Source organism: Carex rostrata, chromosome 5 (assembly GCF_964058835.1).
Source record: "Carex rostrata chromosome 5, lpCarRost1.2, whole genome shotgun sequence".
Taxonomy (NCBI): Eukaryota; Viridiplantae; Streptophyta; class Magnoliopsida; order Poales; family Cyperaceae; genus Carex; species Carex rostrata.
In genome coordinates this window covers 1,332,181-1,356,839 of record NC_135922.1, presented here as the reverse complement: position 1 = coordinate 1,356,839, position 24,659 = coordinate 1,332,181, and the positions used below count along the sequence as shown (strand labels likewise).

General features: G+C 37.5%; 2 protein-coding genes across 2 annotated transcripts; one reads left to right on the top strand and one right to left on the bottom strand.

Moving 5' to 3' along the window:
- Nucleotides 1-2,118: 2,118 nt before the first annotated feature.
- Nucleotides 2,119-3,366, bottom strand: LOC144554448 (UPF0481 protein At3g47200-like). The gene has a single exon (XM_078302767.1). The coding sequence runs from the start codon at nucleotides 3,364-3,366 to the stop codon at nucleotides 2,119-2,121; it is 1,248 nt and encodes a 415-aa protein (XP_078158893.1).
- A 13,653-nt stretch (nucleotides 3,367-17,019) lies between these two features.
- On the top strand, nucleotides 17,020-23,850 carry LOC144554446 (uncharacterized). Its single transcript, XM_078302764.1, has 4 exons — nucleotides 17,020-17,280; nucleotides 17,712-17,930; nucleotides 18,154-19,338; nucleotides 22,471-23,850. The coding sequence occupies exons 1-4, from the start codon at nucleotides 17,020-17,022 to the stop codon at nucleotides 23,848-23,850; spliced, it is 3,045 nt and encodes a 1,014-aa protein (XP_078158890.1).
- The last annotated feature ends 809 nt before the right edge of the window (nucleotides 23,851-24,659 follow it).

Genomic DNA, 24,659 nt, shown 5'->3' with positions numbered 1-24,659 from the left:
GATCATGCCAATTTCTCTTACGGTACAGATCTCTCCCTAAATCGCAAACTGCCTGAAGCGATCCCCATGCTCTCCATCGACCTCCTCATCTCGCGCACCAAACAATCTCACTCCTCCGCCAACCGCCTCATGAAGCCATCTTAATTACTTGTTTGTATTAGAGAACGTGAGAGGGTTCGAGTTGGCACTGGTACCAGACGGTACCAGAGTTTGTCCAGTGAAATAGAGCGCTTGATAACATCCTTATATGTGGGTTTGGTCCGTATATTTTCTCGGTTGTATTTTGGAATTCTTTTCTGTTTTGAAACCTTTTATTCGAAAGCTAGGAATAAAATTGAGATAACAAAACTAAAATGACCCTGATTATTTTCGGATGATAACATTTAAGTAATTTTAACATAATAGCGTGGGAATCTTTATTTTTGCACTACCGTAATTACTATGTCTTAAGCTCAGAATTATTTTTTTCTTCTCAACAATGACGATGAAGGATCCCCTCGAGGAGAGTCTGACAACTGCAGTTTTTTGACGAAACCCCAGACTGAACCAAGAAGAATTGAGTTGCAGGGACTTATTTATTCTTGAACTGAGCGGTGGGGTTTTCTCTCTTTCAAATTAATAGCGACTCGAAAATCATAAGTATTAAAGCCACTAACTAAAAATATGATAAAATTCTAATTAAATATTATATTATGTTCTAATTGAATATGACATTGAAAAGCCGATTACGCTTGATTCGTTCTTGTAATTACCTAGCTATTAACATATATATCCATTTTCATAACATATATGCTTTACATATCGAAAAGCCGATGATGTAAAATTTTCATAACATTAAGTACAACTGTCTAGGCCTGTCAGCCTTGGACCCTACCACTTACATATTGGTGGTAACTCATAACCACACTTTTTTTATTTTGCAATGTCTTACTTAGGGCTGCAAACGAACCGAACCAAATCGAATCTGACCTAGTTCGAATTCGAATTCGAAATAATTTTGAACCAAACCCAGTTCGAAATTGAAATAGATTTCGAACCTAAAAGGCCAATTCGAATTTGGTTCGGTATAATTCGAACTAATTCGATTTGATTCGAAATTAGTTCGAAATTGAACACAGGAAGTAGAGTACTAAGAGAAAAGTTCCGATTAAAGAAAAAACGACAAAATTTATGAGAGATCGAAGCAAAAAGTCACAATCTTCGCAAGTTCTAAGCCATTTACGCGGCGATCGGCGATCGATTTCGCCATTTCCGGTGTACTATAGTGAAATCCATAGCAGATAGATACAGATAGATGGATAGATACACAGAGAGAGACAAAGAAAGAGACAGTAGCTGCTAGTGAGGAGAGGAAAAAAGAAAGAGAGAGAGGGGAGAAAGGAAAACAGTACAGGAATTGAGAAATCAAGGGACGAGATTGGTTCAGACGAGGGGTTTCTCTTTTGCGAGAGGAGACCTTAGGGTTTATTGCACGTGATTGGCGAAGGCTCTGGAGAGGAAATTATGTTTTCCTTTACAATTCGCGAATTATCGAATCGAACTTGCTCTGGTTCGAATTCGAATTCGAATTAATTTCGAATCGAACTGGTTTGAATTAATTTCGAATCGAATTACTTTCGAATCGAATATTTTTCGAACTTTTTTGAATCGAACTCGAATCGAATCACGAATCTCGAATTTTTTGTGCAGCCCTAGTCTTACTTAAAAAAAATAAAAAAAATAAATTACAATATGTAAAGTGCTCTAAGCTGAGACGTACAATAGCACAAGACAAAAAAGTACAATGAGGGTTATATATGTAATAGAAACAACGCCCAAGGGCATTTTCCACCAAAATAAAATAAAACTAAAATGAGGGCTAATATAAATAAATAAAAGAGGGAGCAAAGTGCCAAGAGAGTACATATTCTTAATGACAATTTCAACTCCAAATGCTAATTAAACATCATTAATTGTGGTACATTGGAAGCAAATATATATCTAGCTAGAGGACAAACTTGGATGCAAGAGCAAACCAAACAAAATGAAAACAGAAAAAGAAGAGGAAAATTAACAATATTACGGGCTAATTAAGAAAGCAAGATTACAAAAATTGAAATAATCGATACTAACAGCAAATCATTTTTTTGGGGAGTAATATTGTAGGACTGTGAAAACTGTCTGAATAGAAGTATAATATAGCAGGATTACAGCGTTGATCAGCGAGGGTATCGCCCAAGGGTTATTGAAGTAGTCATTTAGCAATCTCGCCCGATGACGGTTCAAATATGAGCAGCAGTATTTCTGCACATCTTCATACAAGCTGCGGAAATGATTTGTATTGGAGTCGACAAAACAAAACTCACCAATATCTTTGAAGAAAGTGGCGGCCATCTCATTGCTGCCCAGTGTGTTATCGATAACGCCGCATTTCTCAAGGAACTCCACATCCTTCTTTGAATCGATGAGTGCATCCATCAGTTTCATGTAACTGCTAAAAGTTCGCATGGTGGGTAAGATGGAATTCTCAAAGGCAATGAGATTTACTAATAAGGTTGTCAGCCTCGAGTTAATCTTCAGGCGTGGCATCTGAATGATACTGAAACCAGAGGAACGTTCGGAAAAAATAACATCCAAATGACCTTTCTCTTCAAATTTCTCAAATTTGAAACCTACCGTCTTTTCAAGTTCAGTTGCATTCGGTATCCCAATTGGTGCATTAATTGAGAGGTGTATTTCTGCCCAGCTGGTTTGCTCCTTCTCAGAATGATCTCCTTCCAGCTCATCAAGTTTCCTATACATCTTGGGCGACAAGGAGCATCTCCAATAAAGGTCAAGCAAATGAACTGCTTTGCTAGACATGCCACGATCATTGATTCTCCATGGCATATCCAAGCATATAAACGATTCAAGGGCAGTATTAAAGGACTTTAATGTTTGGTTACACAGAGAGGGGAAAAGCCAAGAAAACACCTCCCGGATAAAAAAGAGGGGAATTTGATTTTCCAATAGAAGCAAATCAGATCTTACCGCTTTAATGTCCGCATCTAGGAAAGGCAAGCTAAACATCAGAGGTTGAAAGACAGCGAGAATTATTCGGATAATAAAGCAACTGTCAAGAATTAGCATCCGAACAAAATTATCCGGACTCTGGTCGAACTCTTGTTGATAGTAAGCACGAGCTTTCCCTCCCGAAATTTTAAGTGGCTCAACCGGCACGTCGTTGATGCCCCCTGGTGGACCCTTCATAGATGGCTCAACAGGGGCAATGTAGATGGACTGACGGCGGCGTGGGGTACCTGCTTCTGAACGTCTGGGAGGGCTTCTCACACCAGCTGCCTGGTTCGCCGGAATTTCTGGTATACACCGGAGTTTTAAATGTTCCATGTGTTTGAGGTCATCTCGTCCATGATAGTACGGACCAATAGAAACTAACTTGGGCTCAAAAATAGATTCTCTACCGGATCTGATGTGCGCTGGGGCACGGAAAATAGAATTTGTTGGCCATTCGGTTCTTTCCCTGCTCTCCGTGTGCTCTGCTGCGGCTGATGTGCCTTCCATCACCGGGTCCAATTTTGTGTGAAAAGTGGATATGATAGAGGTTATTCTGTCGGTATATTTTGTGTTATATGTTGTTTATTATTTTGTAGTTTGATAATCATACGGTAGGGTGTAGGAGGGTTTATATAGTTAAAGCTGAGTGACATGTCTATCTTTCGGATATAAATCTGCTGTTATTATATTCCAAAGGGATAACATGACCCTGTTATTCTCATTCCAGCCGTTGGCTTCTTTCGAGATTCATGTTGCATAAATGTGAACTTAGTCTTTGTGGAAGAAACCAAGCATTTACATGGAAGGAATCATTATACATTACTACACAAATGGTCATTGTACACGGATTTGACAATTTTGTATAAACACCATGTAGAAATTGTAATTTTTTGGAAGACTGAAATGTATGTGCGATCTCTACACGGATATTTATTAAAGAATCAGTGTAGAAAGACTTGAGAGAGCTACACGGACGTTTAGTAGGAAATGTACACGGCTTATTGTTTAAATAACAGTGTAGAAAGCCTTGAGAGAGCTACACGGATATTTAATTAAAGAACCGTGAAGAAAGGTCGGCATTGTACACGGATGTTTGTTTAAATAACAGTGTAGAAAGCTTGTGAAAGCTACACGGCCGTTTCATAAAGAGCCGTATAGAAAGGTGAAAATTATACACGGTTTTTTTTTAATTAATAGTGGAGAAAGCTTTTAGAGAGCTACACGGACATTTAATATGGCAGTAAATCAGGGACCTGAAGGGCCACCGCCCCTTTGGACCAACTGTAAAAATGCTCTTGGCTGAGACTTTCGCGCCCCGTGAGGTCCTAGGTCCCGGCCCACCACTGCAGATTTCAGCTCTGCACATTGTTTGTATTTTTGGCTGACGTTTGGTCATATGAGCTCCAATTTAGTGAACCAATACTTGAAAAATTATGAAAACAGAGATCTACAACTTTTATATTGTAACTTTGTTCAAATTATGAAGTGGTGAGTCACTACAGATCTTGAAAAATAGTAATCAGCTCTAAAGACTGCCAACTCTGCACATTAATTAATGAGGGGATTTATTTCCCGATTTGCTTGACTCCCTCCTAAATGCTCATGAACACCAAAAAACGACCTGGTGAGCTCATAACAGATCTAAGTTTTGCATAAGGACATTTTACACCTCTATCTACTATTTTTTTTGAGAAAAAATAAGGGTCACATGCCTATATTTGATTGGATTAAATGGTTACAAAGTTTGTATTCGCAGGAAATAAAATAACACAAAACTAACAAAAGCTCAAAACAGTTGAGCATTAGTTACTGGTAATGAAAACTGAAAATAAGTAAAGCAAAGAGTAAAAACTGCAGAAATTTAAAATATGAAAAGATTAAAGGCAGGAAACGCAAATATAGATATTTAGATTAGATGCAGTCCATTTTACACCTCATCTACTATTGTTCTTTCTCTATCTCTCAATCTATCACGGAATCAAGGTGGGTCGGCAGTAAATGTTGAATTTGAAGATAATCAAAGGGCTTGGCCCGGCATAACGGTCCTAGGGCTGCAAATGAATCGAACTTATCCCAGTTTGAATTTGATTTGAATTAATTTCGAACTAAGTTTGGTTTAAATTAATTTCAAATCAAATTTTTTACAAACTCAATTTCGAACCATTTACGAATCTTTTTACGACAAGGAAAAGTGATCGTAGTCGCCAAAAGCGATAAAGAGGTGATAGTTGTTTAGGGTTTTAGAACTGAGAACGAGGGTTACGATTTACGAGTTATGACTTATGGCTGTGCGACATTATGTTTTAACTTTTAAGTCATCAACAGAAATCAATGGTTTACGTTACTTTAAATTTCAACTATAATAGTTTGCAAATCTATTTTGAATGAACCACGTCCAGTTTGAATTTGGTTTAAATTAATTTCAAACTATTTCGAATTGAGAATAATAAAAATTGTTAATTTGCGCATGTTTGTAATATTTTCACGTACTTTTTCGAATCAAAATCAAATTGAATTGCGAACTAAGAATTTTTTGTGCAGCCCTATATTTAACCAATGCTACATGGTTAAATTCCTATCGGCAAAAATACAGAGCCGATGGTAATTAAATCTATTTGCTATCGGCATTCAAGTGAAGCGTTGTTGTGTTATGTATAAATTAAAAGGGTACTTTGACCCTTTGCTATCGGTGGGAAGGTTGCAGCCGATGGTGTTGGTTTAATTAAAACAAGCTACAGTCATAACTTTTAAATGAGAGGAGCCGAATTATTGAGTTGTGTCGGTAGCTGCTCTTCACCAAGTCTCTTTTAGGTTTTGCTCTCTTCTTGTTGAAATTTGTAAGAGAGTGTGTGAGATAGTGCTATTAAGAATTCTAATCTCCTATATATACTTGTAAAATTATTTGATTTAGTAGATTTGTGCTGTATGATTCCGTTATTTTTTTCCGAAAGGATTTCCACGTAAAATCTTATGTCTTTTATAATTTCTTGTGCTTGCTTATTGTCTTGGTTTCTTGTGTAATCCATTTATTTGCTTACCTTTATTTTATCCAATAGTAAATCAAGAAGCGATTCTTAAAGCGACGAGAAGAAGAAAGAGAATTTGGTATAATCAACTCTTCTCCTTATTTTTCTGTCATTTAAGATGTCTTTCTCTTCTTTTTTCATGGATAGTGGCGCACGCATGAGAGGCTAATTTATCTCTTTAGGGGTGACGCCTTGTAGAACTTGATGAATTAATTAGTAAAATCTACTTTACTCGGTTAGTAATAAATTGTATTGTGATTGCTTGTGAAATTGTTAGTGCTTGTTTTATTATTCTTGTAAATTAATATTCGTGTACATGAGACTATATCATTTTAGTTGAAATGAGGTTCTATTGGTACTTGTTGCCGAGTATAGTAGCAAGAAATTAATCTTAGGATTTGATATTAGTTCTACTCTAGTTCTAAACAAAACCGGACCACAAGGACAATAATTAATAGTCTATAGCGATAAGCTAGACGCGAAGTCTAGACAATTGATTAGGAGTCCAATTAGGATATATTCTAAAAAAAAGTCCAATTAGATTAAGACATGTAGTTAATTAGTGATAAATTAAACGCGAAATCTTTTTACTCAATATTTATACTGGAACCCACAATTACACACATGGATGCAATTGATAAACCAAGTAGGTAGGCTACCTAATTCGGATAGTGAGTCGCAGCCCCTGGATCTTTCATATCTTGTTCCAAACTACTTTTTATTATTTTATATTTTAATTAGTTCACAATCAACTCTATTTGGGCATTGAGTTCAAAACACTGTCGCGACCTGTGACTTGAGTACGACCTACGAACAAAAATTCCAATTTACAATTCTGCACTATTCTAGAATTAAATTAAACTATTAATTATGATTGCTCCCACTTGTCCTTGTGTTCGACCTCGATGTTTCAACAAGAGGTTGTATGGTTGCAACCGGTCAATTTGAGTATTGGGAATAAATTTAAAGCTAAAAAAAGTGTCAAAATACACCTTCAAATAAGCATATAAAATACTCATCAGCTTCAAACGATAAATCCAAATTGTTGAAATCCTTCTACTTTCCAAAAAATGAATTCATTAAAATGAATTTATAAACCTTCTAATTTTGACCACTTAATTTCATACTAAATTATTTCGAAAGTTTAAATTCACATGTAGATACATCACTCGTAAGGTAGAAGGATTTCAACAGTCTAGATTCATCGTTTGAAGCAAATCCGATATATTTTAGAGTTGAGTTCACAAAGAAACTTAATGAACTTAGAAACACCCTAGTTCTACACTTCTACTCTAAACATTAAACATATATTCGTGTTTGATATTAACATTTTTCTTTTTAAATGAGCTGCCCTATTTATGGGGCTAGATGTGACAAATTAATTTAATTCTAGAAGAGGAAGATTATTTCTCCATCCAACAACTATGTTTGTTAAGTCAATTTCTATTCTTATTTAGTATACATGAGCATCTTGCTGCAGTAGATGTGCGATCTGAACTGGTCTAAATCAATTGAATTAAATAAATAAAGTAGCCTCGATATATGGGTTTTGAGTTTGACTAGTGATTTAATTACAAATGAGCAGTTGGCAAGTGCCCCATGAAGCCTGAACTAGACTATATATCAAGTGATAAACTGAATTCATTATACAAAATTAAGGTTCTAATTAACGATTATTGTGTCATCGCTGAAAAGCTAAATAAAAAAACATGAATTTAAAACGATCCAAATGTCCCAAGCTGCACAATGTACACCCGATCTATCAATTGTTACTAACAAGGCAAAAACCACATCGCAAATTTTAATCTAAACGAATAGGCCAAGGTTTCAGAAATTGCAATTATGTTTACATATGTTAGTGTACTCTGTTCCCATAAGTTTTTACCGTCTGGATTGATCACTGTAAATTAACACCAAATGGTCTTGTTGATCGACCTCATAATCATGAATTTTGTTTCGTAATTAACATAATCAGTGTTGTGATAATTCGTTCGCCGAGTTGTATGTACGTACAAAATATCTCATAAATAATCCTACTCACAATTCTTAGATTATGCAATATAATACGCTCGTAAAAAAAAATGGAAAATTTTATAAAATATCATTCTTTCAAAAACCATGAAACAAAATATCCCTCTTCTAAAATGTCATTCTTTGGATGTTGAAACTTCTGAGAAGTACGCACGTAATTGTTAGGAAGCCATCATGAATACAAAATTTGATGGTACCAATCTAATAATCATTGTTAATGAACAACAATTAAAAATTATAGTACAAATTTAGGCTTCACATTTACTTTTTGATGAGCAACTTCCTTTTTCTCTCCTTTTTCACGAATTTAGGCTTCACATTCACTTTTTGACGAGTAACAACAATTTAATTTTCTTTTAATGTTTAAATGTCTTTCTACACGGATATTTAGCTCAATGTCTGTGCAGTTTTCTTATCTTTTAATATTTTTTTAATGTTTAAAAACCTTTCTACATGGATATGTAGCTAAATGTCTGTGTAGCTCTGTTATTTTTTTATTTATTAATTTTTTTAATGTTTAAATACTTTTCTAAATGAATATTTAGCTAAATGTCCGTGTAGCTCTCAAATATTTTTATTTATTAATTATTTTTTAATATTTTTTTAATGTTTAAATGCCTTTCTACACGGATATTTAGCTCAATGTCCGTGTAGCTCTCTTATTTTTATTTATTTATTATTTTTTTAATATTTTTTTAATGTTTAAAAACCTTTCTACACAGATATGTAGCTAAATGTCCGTGTAGCTCTCTTATTTTTTTATTTTTTAATGTTTAAATGCATTTCTATACGGATATTTAGCTAAATGTCTGTGTAGCTCTCGTATTTTTTATATATTAATTTTTTTAATATTTTTTTAATGTTTAAATACCTTTCTGCACGGATTTTTTTTAATATTTATTAACGTCCGTTTAGAATTGTATTTTTTTTTTAATTTTTTTTTGCTACCCATTTAAAATCAGATCAATTCCAAACTAGAAAATTTTCAAAATAAGAATACCAAAACCCCTAAACAAAATTCATGTACACTAAATTATATCAAAAATTATACAAAATTCATGTACAATAAATTATACAAAATTCATGTACACTAAATTATACAAATCCATATTCTAATTTACAAAATTGTTTCATAAACCACACTGCCCACGTACATCTACCATGATCTAACTGCTCCTTGGAGTAACTCTTTAACTCTGTTGAATACTACAAAAATTCAAAATATGCAAGTTACAAAAATATAATCTAGCAACTACATCTCTTTTTTGCTTTATAGAAATAAATATTGTAATTATAACAATGCAACTAATAAAACAAATTTAGAGGAAATCAATATTAATTATATGGACAAGTCAAGGAAAACATATGAATTACATACCGGATATGAAGGACCTTCAGAACCGGATGAAGAGTCGAATGAAGAGTCGGACGATCTTGTCTGACTCTTCATTCAACTCCTCATCCAGCTCTGAAATGACCTTCATCCACCTCTTCATTCGCCTCTGAAGGTCCTTCATCCACCTCTTCATCCGACTCTTTATTCGGCTCTGAAATGATCATAATACAGAGAGAGAGAGAGAAATTTTTTTTTTTTAATAAATTGATCAAAACGGCACTGGAAGGAGAAGAACAATGTTTACAGAGGGTAGCAGGAAGATACATGTTTTAGGATTTGTCAGAATCTTCCTTGTTCTCTTCTAAATCTATTGCTAAGAAGGAGAGGTACAAATTAACTTCCAAAAATCTCAAATCCGACCTCGAAAAACATGTATCTTCATATTATCCTCCAAAAATATTTTAGCACAGAAATCAGACCAATTAATTGGGGAAATGAAGCAATTTAAATGGAAATTCAAGATGTAGGTTATCAATTATATCGGACCGCTCATCTTGATAGATTTGCGATCTGAAATAATTGATAAACCTAAATCTCCACCCATTAATTGTTAACTGTGAGAGGGAGAATATAAATTGATCAAAACGGTACTTAAAGGAGAAGGCCTTTTATATAAACAAAATCCTAAAATAACCTTTCAACACGACTCTTTATTAAACGTCTGTGTAGCTCTCTCAAGGATTTCTACACTGTTATTTAAACAAACATCCGTGTACAATTTTCATCTTTCTACACGGCTTTTTATTAAACGTCCTTGTAGCTCTCATGGGTTATCTACATTGTTATTTAAATAAACACACGTGTACAATTCCTACCTTTCTTCACGGTTCGTTAATTAAATATCCGTGTAGCCCCCTCAAGGCTTTCTACACTGTTATTTAAACAATAAGCCATGTACATTTCCTAATAAATGTCTGTGTAGCTCTCTCACGGCTTTCTACACTAATTCTTTAATAAATATCCGTGTAGAGATACCACAAATATTTCAGGCACTCAAAAAATTATAATTTCTACACGGTTTTTATATAAAATTGTTAAATCTGTGTACAATGTGCAGTGTACAATGACCATTTTTGTAGTAGTGTATATATACATACAGTTTACCTAGAATAATGATAGCAATCATTCCTACCCAATTCCTCTTCCATATATGATTCGTCGGATATAAAATGACACAATAACAAACAAAGGTGGTTCCTTCAAGCACATGACTCATGACATGAGGTAAAACACATAATGGAATGAATTATTATTACATTGTAACATATTTCGAATCATTTTGAATATTAAGTGCTTATATATATAGATTTCCTGTTAAACTTGAAATTTTCTTATTTTTATTTAACAACTAAATTATAACAACTCAGTTATCGCACATGTGAAGATTTTATTTGACTTAATATAAAAAAATGTAATTCATGAAGAAATATTTATAACGAGTCATAATATGTTTATATTTATCTTTAATTTGTGTTAAATAATACGAACTAGGGCTGGCAAAAAAATTCGAGGTTCGTGATTCGATTCGAGTTTGATTCGAGTTTAATTCGATTCGAAATGAGTTCGAATTGAAACGAACCAAACCAGATTCGGTTCGGAATTAATTCAAACCAAACCCAAACCTAGCCTGGTTCGATCGAAATGGGTTCGATCATTTTTATGGTTCGAATCTCATAATAACATCGGCCGTCCATTTACCTGATGAAATTAAAATCCAAAATAGAGAGTCATAATTTAACTTAGCCGACACTCCCTTGCTCTCAAATCTCAAACCTAGTTCTCTCTCCACCTCTCCCTAACTCACTCTCCCTCTAGCTCTAAAATATAACCGACGCTCTCGGCGACTGGCTGTCTCTCCGGCTGTCACTCCTCTCTTCGGCCTTGATGACTGTCTCTCCTCTCTCTTTGGTTGTCTCTCATAGTTCATACTAGGAAAGCCGTCTCTGATGTATTTCATTAACAATTTTTCAACTCAAAAACACTCATTTCATAGTTCATACCAGTAAAAGGAAGCCATGTAAATTGTCCCGCGAGAAAAAATTAATGTATAAACTACCAGTATAACTAGGACTGCTAAAAAATAATTTAGTTTGTGATTCGATTCGGGTTCGATTCGAAAAATGTGTAGTTCGAAATGGGTTTGGTTCGAAATGGGTTCGGTTCGAAACGAATCAAATCAGGTTCGGTTCGAAATTAATTCAAACCAAACTCAAACCTAGAGTAAGTTCGGTTCGGTTCGGTTCGTTGCCACCCCTAATAAGAACAACCATTTTAGTCTAGAAATGCTTTAAATTTTATCTAACAATATATTAAAAAATAGGCAGGTAGTAATTTATAATTCAAGTTTAATTATTTATACAGCTATAGATTTTGTGCAATTAAGGTCACTAACCAATATATATATAAATATAATATAAAATGAATTTCATCTGGTATCAAATTTGCATGATGGATGACACATGTTTACCACATTTGTCTACCTAAATATAATATTAAATGAATTTCATCTGGTATCAAATTTGCATGATGGATGACACATGTTTACCACATTTGTCTACCTAAATATAATATAAAATGAATTTCATCTGGTATCAAATTTGCATGTACCTAACGCCACTAATATTTTCATAGCTAAAATTTTCTTAGAAAGGTGGAAAATAAAATATAAAATATGACAATTAAAAGGTAGAAACCGCTTTTCTATTTTGTGGGACCTCTCTTCGATTCAACAGATCATTATAGTAAGAAAAAAGAATTCAAAAGAAAGAAAGGGGAGCGGTAAAATAATCGAGAGGAGAAATTGAGTGAGAAAAAGAAAAAGAAAATGAAAAAGAAGGGACAACGTACGGTGAATGAAATAATGAACAAAATTGAGAGGAGAAAGTAGACGCGTCGTCTGCTTGGAAAACGAGAAAGTCGGAGAAGACGACAACGTGTTGATTTGCTTAGTTTATCACTTTGTTTTCATGTGGCTGCTCTTGAACAACTCAATCGAGTCGATTCTGAACAATAAATATATGAGGGGAAAATAAAAGAATAATCTGATTAATACGTTTGCGGTAATATTTGCTGCCTATATATATATATGCTTCCAGTCAAAATCCATCGGGTCAGATTCAAATGACCAATTTACACAATTCAAACTGATCTCCTTCAAAAGAGCTTTATTTACTTATAAATTTTTAAAATTTTAAATTCATTAGTATCAATTCAAACGATAAAAAAATTAATTTCTTTTATGTGCATCTTAATGCATTATGTACGGCCTACACTAAAAATTAATTATCTGAAAGGAGACAATTGGCTGGAAGTTTTCCAATGGAGCCCACCATCCCCAGTTTTATGCAATTAATAATTGAGCTAATAATTGAGCCTCCATTTCGGCCAACTCCAGGCCCAAATCTTTTCTAGCCTGGCCCACCACTATCTCATCTCCCTCAGCACTCAATCCACAATTGGGCCCATATTGAATTCCCATGTCATGGCCCCACCCATCCATTTCTAACCCAGTATCACCTTTTGGGCTTAATGGGTCTGGGCTTTGGAGGTCGCTCATCATCCTTATTGTCATCCTTAATGGGTCTGAGGTGGATTGTACCAAGGCACCAAGCCCCTTTAATATAGAGCTAGATGGACCTTCCTACTCATAATTTGTTTTATTGGCATTCAATTGTGGTGCCTTTCCTATAGCAACAGTTAGCAGGTATACTACAATAAGGGTCCAGATCCTCCAAAGTAATTCAATTTTTGAGTTCAGATCAGAACCGTTTGATCTGAATTCATGCCAAATCCTGCCTGAGGTGGAATGTACCAAGTCCCTTTAATATCCGCACCATAGCAGATTAGATTTTCCAGATCCAACTCAAAATATGAGTTACTTTAGAAAATCTGAAATCATACTATGTTTTGGCAAAAAAAAAAAAAAAAAAAAAAAATCATACTTGCCAAGTGCATCTCATATAGATGTCAATACCTTTTCAAGTTGAAGAGGTACAATATCAATATTTGATATGTCACCACTGATGTTGCCACAGAAGATCTAGATTCCTTTAAAGTCAGTCAACCATCCAAATTCAGTCTCCCCATCCTGCTGAGTCCTTACTGGCTTACTTCATCTGGAGAGTATCTGTGCGAAGCTGTGCAGAGTTTTTAATCTGATATGTTTGTTTTGATCGGACGGATCAGATCAAATGGAGCCCAAATTTTGAGATCTAATCTGGTCCGTCTGATCAAAACAAACAGATCAAATTAAAAACTCCGCAGAGATACTCCACAGAGGATAGCATTCTTTACTTCATCCTGTTTTAATATTTGGGAAAATTTCCGATATGTCCATCTAAAACATTGAAATAGCCAATTTTTTCATCAAAATACAACAATATTTCAATAAAAATTTGAAACTCTTTCCTTTATCTACAGTTATTTATTTTACTGTTTATTTAATTTCTTTTAAATTAAATTGATTATTATACCCTTTATTTTAAAAAAAGGATCCAATACTTCTAATTTGTCTTCTTCTTCAGACAATGCTAATTTCTCTTATGATACCGATATCTCCCTAAATCGCAAACCGCCTAAATTAAGCGATCGCCATGGTGACCCTACTCCGCCCACGTCCTCATCTCGTGCACCGAACCATCTCAATCCTCCGCCAGCCGCCTCAAACCATCTCACTTGTTTGTATTAGAGAACGTGAGAGGGTTCGAATTGGCACTGATATTATACCAGTCGGTATCAGAGTTTTGTCTAGTTAGAGCACTTGATAACATCCTTATATGTGTGTTTGTGCCTACGAGTTTTTCCTAAAAAAAAAAAAATGTGGGTTTGCTCTGTATATTTTCTTAGTTGTATTTCGAATTATTTTCTGTTTTGAAAACCTTTTATTCGAAAGCTAGGAATAAAAATGAGAAAACAAAATTTAAATGGCCCTGATTTTTTTCGGATGATATAACATTAAGTGATTTTAACAAAAAAAAATGTGGGTTTGCTCTATGATGATGTCGTAAGCTAAGAATTTTTTTTACTTCTCCACAATAACAGCAGATGCAAAATTGTTATAGATGTATATACAGACATTAGTTTGTCTTGTGAAATAGATCTTTAGCTCAAATATTTGGACAGAGTTCTTGAATCTTCAAGGGGATGATGGTTCGAATCACTCAAAATCCTTAATAATACCTAATTATAATATTATATTATGAAATTTTACTCTTGAATTATACAAAAATTATTAAGCAGGGCTGAAATGGGAGACAAGACAAAGACAAAGGCGACAGGGAAGGCGATTGCGAAGGAGAATGCACAACCACCCACCAAGGAAGCAACCGGAGGACCACGCAGGGAGAACAGAACTCTATTCAGTTGGTATGAAGAAGCGATGAAAGAAAACCAAGGCCGATAGAGGATGCACTCACAACTACGAAGGGACAGGATGAGGGAAAAATGAGAATACTGCACCGCCCAAAGGCGATTCTCAAGGCGATTTCAAAAGAAGACATAGGGCGGACTGAGACTCGCCAAGTTCAACAAACATCACCAGTTGGAGACAACAGACGTACACATGAAGAGAAAGATGGATGGCAGAGGGTACAACGTAGGCAACACAAACAACGGAAGGAGACGTACACGAGGTAGTTCTCTACACAGGAGATTGAAGCAGCATACAAGAAAGCATTTAATGGCAATAAGTGCTTTAGATGTCTTGCCTCAGACCACAAAAAAGCAGACTGTAGGGAGCCGATTAAGTGCTTTAAATGCCTTAAGTTCGGTCACCCATCAGGAAGATGCACCAATGCTATAAAACCCCACATACCCCTCCTCAAAAAACCACACACCCACACTAAACCACACAACAATACACGCACATACGCACAAGTGCTTTACTCAACAAAAGCAATGGAGTTTGTAGAGGATTTCATAGACGAGCGTCCTGAGGAAGAGGATGTCTCTCTCCCTCAGGGTGGGACCTTGCATGAGCAGAATGCTCACCTGCAGAGGTCAGCTTGGGTCTCTCTCACACAAGGTACTCACTCAGAGTACATGCCGGCAGCCATAAAGAAGGTGTTGGTTGACAGACACGGTAGAAGAGCATGGTCATGCACAGTGCAAAGGACCAGCGGCACAACCTACCTCCTGGTATGCGCAAATGTCAGAGACAGAGCCATCTTCATTCAGGGGGGGCACTACGAGGTACCTGCTAGAGAGGCAAAGTTTGAGCTAGCGGCATGGGAACCAACCTCTGACATGACCTTCCAACCACTAAGGTTCCAGACATGGATTAGGTTAGTAGGTCTACCATTTCAGTTATGGAACGAGGACGCGCTGCCACGGGTTACGGCAAGACTGGGAACCATACGATACACCATGCCATATGGAATAGAGGGGGGTCAGTCCCAGCACATAACCATGTTCATGAAAACTGAGCACCCTCGGCAGATACCAAAGTTTCTAAGGGTAAGGATTGGAGATTGGGCAAAGCGGGTGCGAGTCATGCTGTTAGGGTGGCGCTATCAACAGACAGGTGCATTCCCAGCACCAAACCCCGATCAGATGAGACAGCCGGAGGCTACCTTCTTTTACACACCAGGGCTACCACAACACCACCGCCAGCGCCCATCCAGGGACACACCATCATCGGATTCAGAGAATGGCAGCACGGCATCAACAGGAGCAAACTGGTCAAGGAAGGTTGCAACACAGGCGACAAGGTTTGTGAGGAAGTCAATACCAAAGGTGAGGAAAGTATGGGTGCCCAAGCCGGTGTCCATACCGGTGGCACAGGTAGGTGGCCGAGCTGGTGCTGCCAAGCCAGTTAGAAAGGTATGGGTGCCCAAGCCGGTGTCTCTGCCGGTGGAAAAGGTAGGTCTGAAGGCAAACCATAGGATGGCCCTCATCTCCAAGTGGAGATCGGGTGTGGCAACAACACAGAAGGCAACACCAATCGTTGCAAAGTGGGGATCAGGTGTGGCAAAATTCATACTGATTGAAGCAGAGGGCAATACCGTTAGCAAAGTACACCTAGGAGGAGAAAACCAGGGAGTACCATATCTAATCAGCATTAATTGGGTAACAACAATAAGCGTTTGCAGGGGTTTTTTCAGTGGGATGTCAGTCGCCCAAGGACAGGCATGGTTCGGCGCTACAGTCCCAAGCATTCAATGCGAACAGACGCATGTGAAAGGAGACAAGACAGTTACCAAACTCCCGTTCAAGGTCAACACGCAAAAGGAGAGTTACAGTTGGGCTGAGAAAAAAGAAACTAACGTTCTTTTTATAAAGATGTTCCAAATTGCAGGCCCAGCTGAAGAAGGCCCAATTGTAGCAACAGGCCCAACACTAACTGAAATTGAAACAGGTCAAGTCGAAGGAAATCGAGTTGGGCTTCAACTGGACTCAAATGAAAGAGCTAATGAAGAAATAGACCCAAATGAAGAGTCAAACAGATCACCACCAGGCTTTGCCAAGCTGGGAGCCCCTCAAGCTCCGTCCAATGAGCCACCATAGGTCCGCCGTAGCCCAAGGTTCAAAAAGAAAATGGACGGGCCCTATGTCCCGATGATGGATCGGGCCAAGCGTGTGCGGGGATATGAGGAGGGGCCGTCAATCAAGCAAGCCAAACCCAAGCTCAAAACAACAGCTCAGCCAACCCTCACCTACATGCGCAGTCTAGACCCATTGTCAGACGTCCAAGCTCAGCTGGTGGTGAACCAAGCAGGTGTTGAAGTGGGACCAGCTCTCCTTCGTGAAATGGAAGAAGTGGTGAAATCGGGCACTGAGGGCGCTGCCCAGCCTGAAGTTTGAATTGAGCCAGTGCTCGGTTTGTAGTAGATGATTTCTAGTTTTAAAATGTTAGGTTCTGATATGAACGGTAGAAGTGTTAGCTTACTTTCAATTATGTTTTCGTGGTTGTCAGCGGCAAGGGCTGCTTTGTTTTGGTTAGCAGGAAGGGAACTACTCAGTACAAGGGAGAAAAGAGTTCCATGTGAGAGTGAAAGAATTTGTAACAAAAAGGATGTAAGTCTTCGGACTGATGTTGTACCATCCTTCAAGTTATGCAATATATCCCCAGTTAGTTATTTGTGTATGCTGCCAAGAGAATATCTATGAATTATAAAACAAAAATCAAAGTCATATCATGGAATGTAAGGGGAATGAATGAAAGGCAAAAAAGGCTTGATGTTAGACAAACCATCTTATTAGACCGCCCAAGCATTGTTTGCTTACAGGAGACAAAAATTGAACATATGGAGAGCCGATATTTGAGGAAAATATGCGGCTATGGACTAAGGAAGGTCCAAATTCTAAATGCGATAGGTTCAAGGGGTGGTATTCTAATGGCATGGGATGATAGAAGGTTTGAAGAGATAGACTCGCAAATAGGGCAATTCTCAGTAACAGTTCGGTTAAGGAACAAAGATGACCAGCATGAGTTCTGCATCACTAGAGTATACGGGCCCGCTGGGCCCGCTACACCAGGGACACGCCCGCTTTTTCTAGAAGAATTAGAGGGGACCAAACCGAATGACAGTACCCCATGGATATGTTGTGGAGATTTCAACTTCACTTTGGACCAAAATGAAAGAAACATGCCGCAATCCAGCTGGTCAACACCGCTCAGATTTTCGCAATTTGTGTCATCTCTGGGGTTACTAAACATCTCCATGCAAGGTCGACAATACACATGGTCAAATGACCGTGACAACCCCTCAATGGAATACACTTTACCCCAATTCGGTCCAGCAAGCGTTACCAAACACGTGCTCTGACCACTGCCCCATCTCATACATTGCGAAAACCAATTTCAGCAAGACTAATTTTTTCAGATTCGAGAATTGTTGGCTCAAACAACCACAACTGCAAGAACTAGTGCAAGAAACATGGCAACTGGAGGGAGTGGCTGTAAGTCCGATTCAGTTACATGGCAAATTGAACAAACTACAAAGGGCAATAACAAATTGGGCAGAAGCAAAGGTAGGAAATATCAAAAAGCAAATAGGCGTGTGTAGAGAATTCATAGGCTGGATTGATAGGGTAAAGGAAGAAAGGCAAGCAACAATGCTAGAAAGAGAAATACACAAACTGATCAAAGCAAGACATGAGCAATTGTCAAGCTTGGAGGAGGATATTTGGAGGCAACGGGCAAAAACAAGATGGGAGCTTGAAGGGGATAGAGGAACAAAATTTTTCCATGCCACAGCTTTAGCCAAAAAAAGAAATAATACCATATCATGCATAGAACACCAAGGGGTAATATACTCTGATCAGAAGGCTAAGGCAAACGCGTTCTTCCAATTTTTCACATCACTTATGGGGGCTCAGTCACAGCAACTGCCGCAGGTGCACTTCTCAAACCTATACAATCAACAAACAGATCTGACTCACACAGGAGCACCCATAAGAGAGGAGGAAATCAAAGCAGTGGTTAAAGAATGGCCAAGGAATAAGAGCCCAGGGCCAGATGGCTTCACGGGCGAGTTTTACAAAACCTTCATCGACCTCATGTTGCCAGACCTACATGCCGTATACACCACGGTAATGCAACAAAAGATTTCATTGCAACCACTCAACACCTCATATGTCGTACTGATCCCAAAGAAGGACCAAGCCTTAAGCCCAAGTGACTTCAGGCCGATTAGCCTGATACATGCAATACAACGTATTTTCTCCAAAGTGTTAGCAAACAGAATACAGGAGAACATCAAAAGCTTGATTGATTGTGCCCAAAGAGGCTTTGTGAAAGAAAGGCAAATTACAGAGGGGTTCTTGTACGCTCAACAAATTATACACCACACGCGAAAACAAGATATTCCCATGGCCGTGTGCAAAGCAGACATCACCAAGGCTTTCGACACTGTCAGTTGGGAATTTATTGTAGGGTTTTCAGGATACCACTTTTGGGGTTTCGCGGTAACCAAAACCCGTTTAGGCTTAAGCTGCGGAAAGAACGTAAAACAAAAATTTTTACTTCTAACTCAAGCCGTGAATTAAAAGGGATATGCCGGAAAGACCAAAGCAGAGTTCCTTCTGAAGTCTTTCATTGCAAGGACCCTTTTAATCCTTTTTACAGATCTACTCCATGATTGATTTCTAAAACTTTAATCTACTTACAAATTAAATAGATTAATATAACATATTTATACCTTGTTTCCAAATCACAGTTGGAATGCAGACCGAGCGAGTAGAGCCTCACCAGGGAAGGAATCGACTCGGAGTATCACACGTGTGATACCTCTATCGGTAATCCACCAGGACTAACCGGAGAGCGGTTTATTTCTTCTGCCAGAAATACCGTAAACCGCGGAATTATGCAAAAACACTATTCACGGGAATAAGATGAAAACCCGTAATCACGAATTTTTGGTTGCTCAGTTTCATCAATATGCAAAACTGACATACCGCGAAATTCGGTAAAACACTATTCATCACTCCCGTAAATATTCTCCACAACAACCCGCAAGATTATACGTCAACTACGTATAACTTTCTTTTCTCAACCGAAACACTATTTGGGAGAGAAACCGGGAAAGAGAGAAAATACCGATTCGTTTCTGCACGAAAAGATACATGTGAATGTGCATATGTATATATGTGAATATATATGAATATATATTTCTCTCTCTACCCCTCCACCCCTATTTATAGTGTTTAGATTCGGTTGCAAAAGACCAAAATGCCCTCCAAGTTCGGCCTATTTACAAGATATGCCATTGACACCTCATCCTTTTATATGTGAAATGACCAAAATACCCCTTCCACACCCTTCCACATCCTTCTCCATGCTTCTACACATGCAATGTGGCATAGGTGTGAAATGACCATTTTGCCCTTGTGAATAGGATTGATGACATGTCATCTGGATAGGATTGATGACATGTCATCTGGATAGGATCAATGACGTGTCATGCGGATAAGCTCGAATCTGAAAAGACCCGAATGCCCTCGGCCCGAACACAAATAATATTCGTATAATTATTCTGAACAATTATATATATATTTTTCTTCCGGTTATTTGTTTCGGTATTGATGACGTGTCATCTGGATAGGATCGATGACATGTCATGCGGATAAGGACGAATCTGAAAAGACTCGAATGCCCTCGGCCCGAACACAAATAATATTCGTATAATTATTCTGAACAATTATATATATATTTTTCTTTCGGTTATTTGTTTCAGTATCGATGACATGTCATCTGGATAGGATCGATGACGTGTCATGCAGATAAGGTCGAATCTGAAAAGATCCAAATGCCCTCGGCCCGAACACAAATAATATTCGTATAATTATTCTGAATAATTATATATATTTTTCTTGCGGTTGTTGTTTCGATAATTTATACAATGTGTCCTGCACATTTATAAATTAACCGGTTAACTTTTATACAACGTGTCATACACGTTTATAAATTAACCAATGTTTTTGCTTGTTATTTTTACATAACATTTATAATTTAATTATAACACGTATAATTAATTATAACCATCTTATCATTGATCATAACCAATTTATAATCAATCAAAATAAGATTCTCCGATTAACTCCTATATGGTGTGACCCAATAGGATCTGTGTTATGTTGGTAAATAGAGTTAAAACCATTTTAACTTCTATAATCATGAGCGGCATCTGGCAACACATCATGACCATCCAATTACACAGATGATGCTGTACTGTACAATATCACGATCCAGTAAACAATTTACTTGTGTCTGTTCTTCTGTCTCATAGCTATCAGATTAGTTTCAAGGTAGGTGTGTGTCATCCTTGTAAACTTAATCTTTTCTTGATCTTAAGCATATTATCAAATATGATTACTCTTGTAATCATACCGCGCGCTGATAATCTTACTCTATCAAGGGGCCCAGTGATGCTATAGCTCGTATAGAGATACGAGGGACAAGTAGTACTTTTGGTAGACTATCACTTCCTCAGCTAAGCTATATATATCGAAAAGCTACCGTTATGACTGCTATTTACAGACAGCGTTAGATAGCAATCACACATATATATTTCTTAGTGGGAACGATAAATACCTCATACTTTAGAACTTTGACACTGAATGAAAAACATAAATGACACAAACACAATTCTATTTAATGTTTTCATTCGGGGTCTGTCAAATACCATGTTCCTAGAACATGTATCTATGTGATTAAAATGACATCTCGTGTCAAATGGTTTGTAAAACTTAACCATCTTTCAATCCACATACTAACCTTATAGCGGTAATTAGTGTTCCTGCTAATTACCTTGGTTAGTGACCTTTTAAGATTAAGAGTATATATCATCTATATTATGGAGTTTCACAATTTCAGTCATGAACTCGAAATGATCCATAAATTCAATAATACTCAAGGCAACAAAATGATATTAATCATCCAATTCATGAACAAAGCTTTATGATAAATTATCGTATTATTGACTTCTAGATTATTATAAACCAGTGTTTTAAATAGCGCGCTATAGCGGCGCTATAGCGTTTTCCAACCAAAAAAGCTATGGCGCTATGCCCAAATAGCGCCGCTATAGCGCGCTATTCCGCGCTATAGCGCCGCTATTTGAGCATAGCGCGATTTTTTTAACCCGTACGCTATTTCGCGATAAACGCTATTTAAACCATTGTTATAAACTAACATTTATCATCAAAGTAATGAAACACCTGGGGTTCCCGGAAATCTGGAGCAAGTGGATCGAAGAGGCAGTACTGACAGGGTCATCGCAAGTTATAATAAATGGCCTTCTGGGTAAGAAAATAATTCTGAAACGGGGGGTTCGGCAAGGAGATCCGTTGTCGCCATACCTTTTCATCATGGCAATGGACTTTCTCACGAGATGGTTCAAAAAATTAGTGTCAACGGGGGCATGGAGCCTGCCGTACCGTGACATGAAGCCATGCCTCCTATACGCAGACGACACACTGTTCTTTCTCAAGCCGGAAATCAGATCTGTACAGATGTTAAAAATTGCATTTTTGGCATTCCAACAGATATCAGGATTAGCCATTAACCTACAAAAGTCAAGCTTGTACATGGTCAAGAAACAGGGCACCACTGGCACTCAATTGGCGGCTATAATGGGATGCATGCTAGGAACCTTCCCAATGACATACTTAGGTCTCCCCTTGTCAGACAGGAGACTAAATAAAAATGCATACTTACCATTGATCCAAAAGTTCAACAAGAGATTAGCAGGATGGGCGGCACAACATCTCTCTATTGCGGGACGGCTGGTGCTTTTGAACGCAGTATTATCATCAATCCCGGTATACTTTATGTCATGCTTTAAGTTACCGGCTTGGGTCATAGTAGAGATAGATAAAATTCGCAGAAATTTTCTATGGCATGGGGTATCCCAAGAGAAAAAACTGCATCTTGCAAATTGGGAACTTGTTTGCACATCAAAGAAGATGGGGGGACTTGGTGTAATGGATTTAAAGATATTTAACGAAGCACTGCTATTGAAATGGTTTTGGAGATGGACAAAGCCGCAACACACACTACTCAAACCACCACTGGCCTATGCGGGTATAACTAAGGATCTCTTGCCAAACACAGTGATCTTTCAATTTTCTGAAGGAGTCAAACGGTTCTGGAGCATGTCCACAATCAGAATCGTAGGGAGTGGGGCATCAATCAGTTTCTGGCACCATGATTGGGGCTTCGGCTTACTAACAAACAAATTTTCAGACTTGCACACCCACGCAATAGACGATACTGTAACCTTGGCAACCGTAATGACGATAATACCCCTGCAAGGTATGTTTAGACAACCACTGTCTGAATCAGCAGGCAACCAGCTTGATGCACTGATAACCCTATTGACAGGGTCCAATCCGATCAATGAAAATCAAGAGGATGATGTCAAGTGGAGATGGCAGCCAAATGGAATATTCACAGTAAAATCAGCTTATGTCGCAATACAGAATGGGCCTCGTATAACAAGTGAGGTACACCTCATCTGGAAGCTGAAAGCCCCACCTAGATTTAAAGTTTTTGCATGGTTAATGTTACTGAACAAGGTGCTTACGATTGACAATCTAAGCAGAAAAGGCTGGTGTATGGTCAATAGATGTGCAATGTGTAAATCAGATATAGAGACAGTTTTACACCTGTTCACCACATGCCCTATCGCACAACAATTGAATACAGAGGTGGCAAGGGTATTCCAAACAAGACTGCCGTGCATGACTGCAGCAAAGCACCCGATTTTGGATACCAGATACACAGCCAAAGAAAGATCAATTTTCCTGATATCGGCGTTTATCGTGTGGAGGGAGCGTTGCACGAGGATTTTTAGAGAAACAGAAAGCACAGTGGCACAATTACTGGTGCAAATTGAAGAACAATTGGGGTATACTGGGCACTGAAAAACATTTAAAGGTGGTTTACCAGTATCCGACAAACTGGCTTGTTTATCTTCCTGTCTTGAGTTTACTTTATTTTATCTTTTAGCTAGATATTGGCCTTCAAAACTTTTGAACAACCAACTTTTGTATTTCACTTTAGCCACTTGGCTGTTGTTTCTTTTTCTTTTTACTGGATGTTACATCCTCATGTAACACCCTTCTATCAATGAAATGGGGACTTGATCCCTATTTTTACTCAAAAAAGAAATTTTACTCTTGAAGAATAAATTGTCATTGAAGAAATTAGATTGCCAGTGTAGAATTGACTCTGTGGAACTAGTACTACTTGCCAGTGAAGACAATTTTTCTCTTCATTTTATTTGTTATGTATTGGAATACTATTTGAGTCTGTAACAACTAATACTCAAGTAACTTGAAGTTGGAAGAATCCCGAGTGTGCAACCATTTTAACCCTGACTATTGCTGCCTAGTGAAATGAGGAAAAAAGCTTGATTGATAACATATGTTTATTGCCTATCTGATGCTCAGTTCTTCCCTAATTTACCAAGTAAAAAAAAAGTGGTTTTGTGCTATGCATGGATTAATTCCAACTGGTTCATTTGGATCATGAGTTGAGCGGTAAAAGAAAGAATAAAAAAAAAAGCTGAAATTGGACATTGAACTTGTCCCTGTTTTGTTATTTTTCATGACCATAAGGCTGGCAACACCTGGGCCAATTGACACTTCAGAGGGATGCCATGGATGACATAAACCTTGAGACTGTCATACCATGGTTAGAATGATTCTGACGAACCTTTCGGGGTGTAAGC

Coding starts and splice junctions, on each gene's coding strand:
- LOC144554448 (XM_078302767.1), bottom strand. CDS start 3,366: ATGGAACATTTAAAACTCCGGTGTATACCAGAAATTCCGGCGAACCAG.
- LOC144554446 (XM_078302764.1), top strand. CDS start 17,020: ATGGACGGGCCCTATGTCCCGATGATGGATCGGGCCAAGCGTGTGCGG. Junction 17,281..17,711: donor AGGGCGCTGCCCAGCCTGAA/GTTTGAATTGAG, acceptor GTTTGCTTACAG/GAGACAAAAATTGAACATAT. Junction 19,339..22,470: donor TCACCAAGGCTTTCGACACT/GTCAGTTGGGAA, acceptor GCATTCCAACAG/ATATCAGGATTAGCCATTAA.